General features: G+C 39.8%; 2 protein-coding genes across 2 annotated transcripts in view; one reads left to right on the forward strand and one right to left on the reverse strand.

Annotated features, from left to right (window-relative positions):
• The window catches only part of NMBR (neuromedin B receptor), a 67,541-nt gene that overhangs the window by 30,268 nt on the left and 25,096 nt on the right, over positions 1-12,177 (reverse strand). The gene's annotated exons all lie outside the window — the stretch shown is intronic.
• The window catches only part of VTA1 (vesicle trafficking 1), a 41,855-nt gene continuing 34,518 nt past the window's right edge, over positions 4,841-12,177 (forward strand). Inside the window, exon 1 of the mRNA XM_083828420.1 lies at positions 4,841-5,030. Coding sequence (XP_083684546.1) covers positions 4,919-5,030 — 112 coding nt within the window. The 5' untranslated portion in view covers positions 4,841-4,918. The remainder of the gene's footprint in view (positions 5,031-12,177) is intronic.

The raw sequence follows: 12,177 nt of genomic DNA on the forward strand, positions 1-12,177 counted from the left end.
GTCAGCCTGCCAAGAAAAGCTATTCCAAATTCCTTCCATGTTCATATGGCTTGAGAATTAATCAGTAATGTGGGATATTCTCTAAGTATCGGAAACTGTTCAAACATTTTTCCCAAGCAGCACCACTGTTGCAATCCACTGTGGTGACAACGCATTCATTGGTATCAGCCTAGGGTGCAGCATTCCAGCTGGAATCATCCGCTAGCTGTGAATCTGCTTTTAGAAGTGAAAGACTGGCATGGTATTCTTCATGCTGATTTGAATGTCTTACCTTCATTATCTTTCGAATTTAAAATAAATTTTAGGGTTGCTTTGTTGTTTTTTGTTTTGTTTTGTTCTGTTTTTGCTTTTTCTCTGTGTGTGTGTAACTTGCTAGGACATATACTTATGGTTTAAGATGCAGTATTAAAGGGAAAAATGGAGCATTTTCACAAAGCATTTACCAATTTTGTACAGTTACAATTTGAAGGAGTAAAGGGGTTTTATGACTTCATTTTGCATAAGAAGCTTAAAAGTGTGAAAAGAAAATCTCAAAAAAAAAAAAAAAGCCTTTTTTGGGTCCAGTCATGCCTTGATTTCAGTGAGAGTTTTGCCTGTGTATGACTGCAGAATTAGACCCATAGAATTTTCTGCAATGTCACAGAATCACAGAATCACAGAATCGTCTAGGTTGGAAGAGACCTCCAAGATCACCCAGTCCAACCTCTGACCTAACACTAACAAGTCCTCCACTAAACCATATCACTAAGCTCTACATCTAAACGTCTCTTAAAGACCTCCAGGGATGGTGACTCAACCACTTCCCCGGGCAGCCCATTCCAATGCCTAACAACCCTTTCAGTAAAGTTCTTCCTAATATCCAACCTAAACCTCCCGTGGCGCAACTTTAGCCCATTCCCCCTCATCCTGTCACGAGGCACGTGGGGAAAATAGACCAACCCCTACCTCGCTACAGCCTCCTTTGACTAGCTATTGTTTTGACTAAGTTGCTAGTGTAACAATTAAAAAGAAGTCTGCATACAGAAATCATTCAATGAAATATGTGTATTTTTCTAGGTTAGGACAAGAACAAGATGTTTTTTTGTGCTACAGTTCCATTTTAAGGACTAATTGGTACCTCAGCTTAGAAGTAATTTCATTCCTTGTGCTGAAGTGAGGTCATGGAAAAAATCAGATTTCAGAAATGGAAAGGAGGATATAGCTTCCTGCATAAAATATGGACAAATTACAGTCATAACAATCAGCTATTTTTCATTTGTTTTTCAAATACCCTCAATTTCCAAGAAAAAAAAAGAAAAAAGAAAAAAAGAAAAAAGAAAATCTCCTCTTCTTTGCTAATAATTTTCCGCAGCTACTGAACTGAACAATTTCTGTTCTGAATCTCAATATGCCAAGAGACTCAGACATAGAATCACAGAATGGCTGAGTTTGGAAGGGACCTTTGGAGGCCATCTGTTCCAATCCTCTGCTCAAGCTGGGATACCCAGACCAGGCTGCCCATTGTGCTAGTGTTCAGCCAACTGCACAGTAACGTGCTTCCTGATGTTCATATGGAACCTCCTGTGTTCCAGTTTGTGCTCATTACCTCTTTTCCTGTCACTGGACAACATTGAAAAGAGCCCGGCTCCATCTTCTTTGCATCCTCCCTTCAAGTATTTATACACATTGATAAGATCCCCCCTGAGCCTCCTCTTCTCCAGGCTGAAAAGACCCAGCTCTCTCAGCCTCTCCTCATAGGAGAGGCCCCCTGATCATCTTGGTGGGTCTGTGTTGAATCGTTTCCAGTATGTTCAGGTCTCTCTTGTACTGCATGGGGAGCAGAACTGGATACAGTACTCCAGGTGCGGCCTTAACAATGCTGAGGAGACAGGAAGGATCACCTCCTTTGACCTGCTGGCAATACTTTGCCTAATACAGCCAAGAATACTGTTAGCCTTTTTAGCAGCAAGGGCACTCATGTTCAACTCGATATTCGCCAGGACTCCTAGGTCCTTTTTTGCAAAGCTGCTGTCCAGCTGAGTGGCCCCCAGCGTGTACTGGTGCCTGGGGTTGTTCCTCACCCAGGGGCATTCCTCCCCCAGATGCACAGAGCAGTGACTCTTTGTCACTACTTAACAAAGATTTGGGAACCAGCAAAGTCAAACAGAATCTATTAGTGTCTTTGGGCACAGTCTGAGGCCTGTAACACTGAAGGAAATAAGAATAGCATTACCTCCTGAATTAAGTGTAACTTTGGGAAGGGAAGGGGAGGGAAAGGAAAGGGAAAGGAAAGGAAAAGGGAACGGAAAGGGAAAGGTAAAAGGGAAAGGGAAACAGAAATGGAAACAGAAAGAAGCATTTAAGAATACATCCAGTAGAAAAGCATATGAAGTTGAGATCCTGCTGAGAGGAAGGGTCCTTTTAGGAATATTTGAAAAATTCTGGAAAAATTACAAGAAAACCTTTTAGCACCAGCTGTTAGTTAAGCAGTCTCAAACAAGGCTGGGTTATAAATGCTTTGTAATCCACACCCACAAAAGTAGTCCTCCTTATGTAAATGGAATTGCGTGATTTAGATTTCTAGGAATTGATTGCTCCTGTGCCATGGACATCAAAGTAGCTCACAACTAGCTCTGTCTTTTTTTTAATGTTTATCAAGAACAAGATACATTTCAGTACTTTCACTGTATTAGGGCATTAATGTTGTGACATTTTTCCATATAGAAATAAGTTATATGTTGTCTTAAATATATGTGCAGCCAACACTATCAGATCTGTGCAATGATAAACTAGTTATTTGATATTTGTAAGCATTGCAAGTGGAATAACAATCACTGTGCTAACTTCTTATTTGCATAATATGACATGTGCTTTGGTTAATACATTTAATTTTTTGTTGTATATATTGGTATCCATCTGGAGTTACTTTTTGCAATTTAAACTTGTAATTTCGGTTAAAAAAACAAAAACAAAAACTTTTTACTTATAAATAAAACACTATGCATTTATTTCTACTAAAAAGAATTACTTCTATGTTTTAAGTACAGTGGCAAACAATTGTACTCAAATCACACTTAATCAGACCTTCGTACAATAAGAAAGTAACTTCATCACAACCCCATCATTGTTTTTCCTAGTACTTCATATTTCCATTGCTTGTTGTTCTTCTGCAGATTTCAAAATACTTCAGAAAGGTTAGAAGAGTGTCAGAGTCCCCAGCCGCTCAGGGGACTTCACTATTACCTCCAGGAGCATTGCAGAGACAGGACTGGCACGGGACTGCCTGAAGACCATTTGGGTGTGTCTAGGAGCTGGACTACTCATCACCATGCCCTTTCCTTTAATGGTCAAAGCCTGGAAAATTTCAAAACCTGTTCTGGCTCAAAATCAGAGCAGATGTAGATTTTTTTCTACATTTCCAGCGAAATGAAATTTCCTCAGTTTCAGTTTTTCATTGTCAAACAAAATGTGCATTGTTGCCTTTTAGTGCAAATGTTTTTCTGTGACTGATTCCATCATTAGTTTCTTGAACAAAGATTGTGATTTTACATCCATGTAAATAAACCTTTTCCCCATGGCTGTCAAAACTTCTTTCCTATATTTGTCATCTGTTTTCCCGGAATTTAATGTATTCTTAAGTGTCTCTCAACTTTTCTTTCTTCTAGTCTTCCCAATTCCCATCACTTTTGTCATCATTTATGTTGCTTTCTATCAGCTTCCCTCCACCCTCACACCCTCTGAGATTTATAGCATGCCTGCGTTTATTTCTCAATGTTGTGCTGATTTTACTTCAAATGCTTAGCAATTATTTGAGATGATCTTGAAGGCATTTTTTCTCATTATGAAAGGAATTACATATTAAACTTGGGGATTCTTTGATTCGGTTCTATTTTACAGAATGAACATAAAGTCCTGCCTCCCAGAACACAATACAGAGTGTTTTTGTGGCTTATATCAAGCACACATTTTAAGTGCTTCTTTGACTTTTTCATTGCTTTCCACCCTACTCTAGCTGCCTCGTTTTCTCAGACAGCGCTCAAAGCAATCCCCAGCTCATGCGTTTGCAAGTCAGATTTGTCTCTAGCCAGACATCACACCCATTTCAGTTCTCTCTTAACAAACAGCCTTAATTGTTCCCTCCATGATCTTCCGTGAAACAAGCCCAATACACCCAGCAAGTGACGTGGCTGCCTTTACATCAAAGGCATAGCTGCTTTGGGCCGGCCAGCTTCTACACCAGCACAACATCCCAGTCCTATAACCACTCGTCGTTCTGTTGGTTTCTTGTCTTCCTTTCTTCTGCTCAGCCATCGTTTCCCCTCCACTCTCCTCTCGGCACTCTCCCAGGACAGCTATGAGACGATGCAGCCATCTCTCCTGCCCCGTGGCTCCCTCCAACGCGCAGCTTTCCTTACGCTCTGGAGCATTGACATTCTCCTGCCTCGCAGACAGCCGTTTGGAGCCCAGGGGAAGCTTGGCACCAGAGCTATTTAAAACAAATCAAAAAAAAAAAAAAAACAACATTTAACCACATCGTCAGAAGACAACAGGTGCTACAACATCACAACTTGGGAGATCCATTTTAAACGATTTTCCTCCAACAGCTCCCTTTTCTTTCGCTGCTCTCACCCCCTCTCGGCAAAACCGCAAAACTCCCGGGCGTTTCTCTGAGGAGGGAGCTACGGGGGAAGCGTGGGGACACGGCGCCGCGCCCGGGGCACGGAGGGCGCAGGCACCCGGGACCAGGATCGGCCCGAGGGCGTCGCCGGGCCCCGGTTGAACGGCTCTGGAGTCCCGCAGCCGGCCTCCCGCCCGGCAGGGGCCGCTCTCCCCGGGCGCAGCGCCGCCGGTAGCGCCCCGCGTCCCGCAGCGGGCCGGAAGCGGAAGGTTCCGGCGCCGGTGTGGGGAGCGAGAGCCGCCCGCTCGGCGTTGCTGCGAGATGGCCGCCTCCGCCGCGCTCCCCCCGCTGCCGCCGCAGTTCAAGAGCATCCAGCACCACCTGCGGACCGCGCAGGAGCTGGACAAGCGAGAGCCGGTGGTGGCGTACTACTGTGAGTGCGGCGGGGGCAGCGCCGCCCATACCCTCCCATACCTTCCCTTCCCGTCCCCTCCCGGCCGGGCCCGCCCCGCCGCCGCCCCCGTTCCCCCGGCCCGGCCTCCTACACAGAGGGAGAGCCCTTCCCCTGCTCTGCCTCTTGCGGGGCTACGCCTCGGAGCCCGCAGCCGTGGTGGGCCTGCCGGCGGGCTCGTCGTGTGCGTGGGGTGTTGGGGTGCTGCCCGTGGGTATCGCTCGAAACTGTCATACGGGAGGCTCCGCAGGGTTGTCCTGTCACTGAGAAGTCCTCCTGTTTGTCCTGTATCTGTTTAAGCAATTTAGGTTTGGCAGTCTTTGATCTTTTTATCAACGTCCGATTTATTTTCTAGCGAGCTACTGTTGTCACTTCTTCAGGATTCTTTGTTTCTTCTTCGTTTGTTGCATTTGTTTGTGTTTCTTTGAAGTGAACGGAGCAAAAATCACGCTCTGTTCGTGTACCTCTTTCAAATAAACCCATCTACTCCCCTGGTTCTGATCTGTGAACCTTTCTAAAAGCTTCCCCCTGCTAGTTAAGAAATGGCAGCCTGTTAGTCAGCTTCAATTAGTGTCACGGTTGATCACCACACTTGGAACATCCCTAAGATGAACAGGTTATGAAGAGTTACAAAGTGCACTGACTAGAAACGTGTCTTTATGTTGTTTGCTTTTTTTTTTTCCTTCTATTTTTGAGTTGGGACATCATTTGGGGGGATTACTTGGCAATAGCTTGTGTTCAAGACATTAAAAAAATACAGGTGGAACTGATTGCTTGATTTGTAATAAACAGTCTTAGTTTTAGAAGGATGAACTCACAGAGTTTAGGCTTCAGAAAGCTCTGAAAAATTATTGACTTAGTGTCAGAAGACTAATTTAATTTTCACGTTATACAGGAATAGCTAATTTACACAGCTAATTAACTAATTAATTGCACAGCTAATGCAGAAAAGTACCACTAGAGAAGCCAGATAGCCACATATGAGGACCCTGGATATTCTCAGTAGTATTTGCCACATTTTTACTGGAAGAACATAGGACAAATTGTTCTTTGTGTGACAGGAAACACCAGCTAGGTCAAGATGCATTGTAATCTTGTTTTTATTTGTTCTTTTTTATCAGAATGTCTGGCTATTAAAAAAGGCATCAACACAAGTTCATTTTTATTTTAATTTTAAACTGAAATGTTTTTGTGGCAGATCTCTATTATTAATTCTAGCTTTGAACCTAAAATAAGTTTATGAACCATTAATTTTAAACGTTGCCGTTTTAGAACAATTTTATGGGGTCCCAAAGTGTTAATTATTAAATATTGCTACTGTCAAAAAATTGTGAAGTTCCAAATGTCTACTTCTACCACATTGTAAATAACAAAAGTTTTCCTAAAAAGGTAGAACTGGATATGCAAAGAATGTTCAAGATGTTTTTCAGGTAATGTTTTGAAAGCAACGCATATTAGAGTTAAGAGAAAGCAGTATGCCTTACTGAAAAGGGAAAAAAAAAAAAACAACCTCAGAGCATCTCACTGCTGAGACTCTGAAATATGCCTCAGAGGAGCTCTGCACTCTTCCAATAACGTTCTGTGTGAAAGGGATTGTGTGAGAAAAGCTTGCTGTGTGCTTGAACACATTGGCTCGCCTCCACTGCCCTTGTCTGTACAGGTATGCCTGCAAACACGCCTGTCATGGGACCAGGCTGGTGGTGTGGTGCAGCAGTCAGCCAGGGGGGCCCTGTGGTCACGAGATGGGACAGTGCTGCCTGTTCTGTCACGGGGCTGCTTGCACAGCCACTGCGTGAGGAGGGGGAATATCTGCAATTTGGTAATATGATGGGAGTAGCTGTCAGTGCAGAGATGCCAGGAAGGTGTTTATAGCTTTGGTGTATTGCCAGAAGTGGTTCATCCATAGCCAAAAGTTTTCATCCTAATAGTAACATCTTCATGACACCGTTGCTTTGAATACGGACATATATTGGCTAGGATTTTGATTTACGTGCATTTTAATTTAATTCCACATATATTTCCGATAGTAAGAGCTGTTACACATTCTAATTTGAATACCAGAAACAGATGGCTTCTGGTAAGATGTGATTGCAGCCTAAAATATTACAGTCTGTGCCTTAGCAATAAAATTGTCGGAAGGAACCACTTACTACACGTTAATATTTTGTGTTTCTTCAGCATCTACTGGTGCCAGAGGTATGTTCTTAAAGTCTGGAATTTCAATGGCAGTTGCACATTTCATTTGCATATACCATTTTAAATTTTCTTCTCTTACTTTTTTTTGGATGTAGTTCATCCGAAGCCTTAAGCTAGTATAAACCAGCACTACCGCCTAAAGAAGATATAGTAGTTTGATGTCACATTCCCACACCAAAAATACTTCAGAAGCAAACCTTGGTGTAAATGTATGGTGAACAAGAACAACAGGCATTTTCAGCCAGGCCAGTTTGCTACCACTTAAACAGCTGTGCTCATGCACTGAGGCAAAGAATAAGTAGCAGTAGCTTGGGGAGAAAGCAGGACTTTTTTGATGTTGCTGGCTTATGTTGATTTAAAGAAAATGTAATTGGATGAATGTTAACCTCTGTTTTACACAATGCAGATAGCTGCAGCAGGGATGGTTTCTGTTTTTCAAATAGCACGTACTTTTCCACATGAAAAATAAAATGTTACAGAACAGCATTGATGTTCTTGTACAGTATGACAAGTGGTATTTGTTTTGGTGCTTCCTAGAAAATCCACAGAAATTGAGATCCGATTTTATTTCTTGTGGTCCTGTACATTCCTTACAAACCCTTCACTCAGTTTTTAGGTGTTCAGATTGGCACGTGATCAAATTGGCTTTATACACTGTATGAAAATAATGACTTTTTTAGTCATGGCTGCTGTTAATAGCAGAACAGAACTTTCAACTGTTGGTTGAAACAATAAAAATATATTTGGTTTCTGACAGCATGTATTGTAAATTTACATGGTTGTAAAAATTGTTCTTCTTAGAACATAAACTGTAGAGGAAACTATAATACCACGCTTATTTTTTAATTCGTACAAGACTATCTTCCAAGACTATTCTCCTTTTAAATAGATTAGAAGGTGCTTTATAGTTAATAAAATGTTCAGGCCTGTTATACTCTACTACCTTCCTTTAAAATCTGTACTGTTCCATATTATTCCACATTTCATATAATTTTGTTAATTATAGTCTTACTGTAGCTATAAAATAGCTATTTTGTGTTCAGTAAAGGACAGTTGTTTCAATAGGTATAAGAGAATACCAGTAAAGAATGCTACATAGGTTGCCCAGCAAAGGAAAGGAAGTGTTTGGTGGTCAATAAAATAACTTTCATGTGTTTTAAAAAAAACTTAAATGAGCTTGACTCCTTGGCTACTTTGAGATGTTGTATTGCAGACACAAGGAGGCAGGCTTTGATAAGAAATCTTTGGCCTGCTTAATAGTTGAAGAAATCTAAATTGTGCCATAGGCAGATTTATTGAGAAGCTACTTTTTGATAAATTGCATTGTTTGAGAGGTAGGTCTGTCTTCTGAAAACTTCTGTTGTAATGTTTAAAGCAAATCTGTCCTTAATAGCTGTTGTTTCAGGCTTTCAGTAGCGTTGTAGTAGTACATCTTTTCAAACATGGTTGGTAGTGCTATTAATTTTATTCTTTTGTATCTGTTACTCCTTGATGTTTTAATTCAAACGTTTTGAGAGTTGCCAGAAAAACACATATTCGAAGTGACATCCTGAAACCCACATGGTGTTTGGATATCTAGTAAATGCGGCATGAGATCATATGATTCTAGTAGCTTCTGAAAGTGTTTGATAGTCAGCTAAGCATCAGAAAACATTAACGTGAAATCAGTAGACTTGATCTGTTTAAAAAGATGTGAAGAAAATCTCCCACAATTCTTAAATTCTTCAGATAGAAAAGTGCAAGATAAGTGCTTCAGGAGGATCTTACTTTTGTGTTGACATTTTGTTTTTGTAGGATACAGCAGGAGAGAAAAAGAGGTGATTTTTTTTCCCCCCCCACAACTAGTTGATAGTCTCTTGAATCAGAAGTCATTCAGCTCATAGTGGAAATACCCATCTGCTAAATTTGACTCTTTTTACTTTCAAGTTTAATCAGACATCAATGAAGCAAGGTTTTCAGTGCAAACCAATTATAAAACCCTCAATTTTACAGGGGAGAAGGACAAAGTAGAGCTCATGTCCTGAATCAGAACTTTGGGAATACAAAATTACCTTTGAATTTTACAATTTAAATAGTATTTTGTTTAATGATCTTTCCTCAAAGCAGAGAACCCTAATAACCAATATTAAACTTCTATTTTATTCAACTTCTTACTTGTCTTGATGCATTTTGACCTAATTCAGAATGATTAGTTAGGAAGATGCATATAATTCAGAAGTATTAATGGAAATAAAAGTAACTAATGTTTGCTGTATTTCACTGGAGAGATTCTGCATATACTTACTGAGTGGGTTTAACTGTGACATCCTAGAATGGAAATGCATAAAATAATGTTATTAACATCAGTTAACTACTAAAATCAAATTCTGTAGCTTTCCAGTTTAAATACTTTTGTACAAGTTTTATATAATCCATTTGTAAGAGTACATTTACCATATTCTTATGTTGCTGGTGTCATAAAGCAGTTTTGCTTGCTACTAATAGTACAAAGTATTTAAAGCCTATTATTAGAGATCAGGTACTGAAGAATAGATTTACTCAATTCTTTACCCAGAATAAGTTAATTGATCAAGTCAAATATTTAAGAAGTAGATCTCCATTTCATAGTGTACTGGAGAATTTTTCTGATTGTGCTGTGAGTATAAACTAAAAGTACTTCTCATTTTTTTCCATTGCTTTTTTTTTGTCTTCAATCTTAGTTTATTTGCTTTGATTTGTTTCAGACATTTGTAAGTAGGAAAAGTGTACTTAGAAAACTGTTTCGTGACAGTAGGAAAACTGTACTCTGAACACTGCACGCTGTTTTTCTGTAGAAACAGAGGAACAGGCAGAACTGATGGGTATAACGAAGATAAATACATGAAACCCACAGACCTCAGAACAAGCTGTATGTAGAACTAAATAGTAAAGATGTTAACTACTGTGTGGTGTTTCTGGCACGTGCTCTGATTACAGAGGTAATATTTTAAAAGAAACTGCTCTGACAGAGACAGGAATGAAAATAATAAAATAGAACAAGTACATTTCAGAGATTAAAACTTAATTTCTGAGGTGTGTGTATTTTTTAGACTCCTAAAGTTTAGTTGTACAGTGTAAATATACTAACATGCATTTTTCCACCAAATATTTCACATTCTTTTGGTGGATCTGTTCAACTTGAACCTCTGAAAGTAGAATGAAGAACTGCCTGAGATTTGCTGCTGCTTCTGAAGAAGGGATGCATCAATGTCAACATTTCAATTTTACAGAATAGCAGAATCATTGAGGTTGAAGAGAATTGTGGACATCATCTAGTGTAATCTCCTGGTCACTAGTTCAAGTTAGTCAGGACTGTGTCCAGGCAGGTTTTGAATGTCTCTGAGGATGGAGACTCTACAACTTCTGGGAGCAACCTGTTCCAGTGTTTGACCACCCTTGCAGTAGAAGTTTTTTTCTTATAATATATTAAATGAATATTTCTATATTAAATGAAATTTCTAGTATTTCATTTTGCACCTGTTGCCACTTGTCCTGTCATTGGGAACAACTGAGATGGGTCTGGCTTTGTCTTCGTTCCCTGCTGCCCCCCTTCCTAGGTCAGGTATTGATGCACTATCATGTATCAAGGCCAAACAGTCCCAGTTCTGCCTCTTCTGGTATGACAGATACTCTTAGTCCATCGTCATTTTTGTGGTCCTTCCCATGTCTCCTCTACTGGGGAGCGCAGGACTGGACCCAGCACTCCAGGTGTGTCTCACTGGACCTGAGTAGGAGAGAGGGATCATCTCCCACAACCTGCTGGCATTCTCCTAATGCAGTGCAGGATGCTATTAGCAGTTAAGGTTAGGAAACATATCTCAGTCGTGCCCACCTAGAATTTTTTGGTTCACCGCAGAGTAGTTGAGAGCACAAAATGGGTTTCTTCCACTGAACTAGAATGTGTTCCACACGAGTGCTTCAAATTTACTCTCCGATAGCTACAAGCTGGTTTATTCATATGAACTTGTCTCTAAGTGAAGAGTATCTACCTTCTCCTTTTGCCTTCTTGAGAGCTCAATTACTACATCCCACAGTTAAGGTTGTTCTTCCATTTTAATTATAAATGTTTTGTTATCTGTATTAGAATATAGAGATAGGCTTTAAAAACACTGTTTAAATATTGTGTAAAAGTTTAGAAATGTGGCGATTCCACTTATAGATCTCTTATTCAAATTTTTGAGAGCAAAGGTGGTCTTTAAACTGTGGTGAAGAATGACAGTATAGAATACTGAGTCATATCTTAGGATAAATAATAGATATTATTAGCTTACTTGGGTTGTCTCATCTGACCTTAATAATTACCATCCTTGTTTGGAATTGCAGTTTTTTTCATTATTTACCTTGTTTACAAGTTGCTGTTCTTCAAATAATTGTGAATTTTAATGTAACTCACTATAACTTTCAGTAGTTTTAAGAAAGAAACATTTTACTTGAGATTGTTTTGACTTGACAAGGTTTGTCTGGCATGTAACATAACCTTGGAATTCTGCTCTGTAGGATTTAGAATATTATAAAAGAATCTGAAGTGAAGAGGGTGTCAAGCCTTTTATTGTTTTGGGTTTCTTAGTGAAATTTGTGTTGTCTTCCTCCCAGCCCACACCTTTCTCCTCAGAAAGAAAGATCTTTTTTCCCTTGCATTTCTCCTTAAACTAATTTTACTTGAAAGTATTTATAAATAATTTGTATTCTCTGGAAAATTTCAGATTTTGAGTGGATTCTACTAGCCTAGTACTTTTCTTGTCTTGTGCCAATTTTCTTCTCCATTATATGATGCTGAGGAGCTATAGGACCCTCCAAAGTTTGTTTGTCTGTGCTATTAAATCTATTTTAAATTCTCTTAATTCAGACACCTTTGAGTTGGTCATGTAGAAATAGCATATATCTGTGATATGCATGCAAAAATTACATGATTGAT

This window comes from Anser anser (genome assembly GCF_964211835.1).
Source record: "Anser anser genome assembly, chromosome: 3".
Classification (NCBI taxonomy): domain Eukaryota; kingdom Metazoa; phylum Chordata; class Aves; order Anseriformes; family Anatidae; genus Anser; species Anser anser.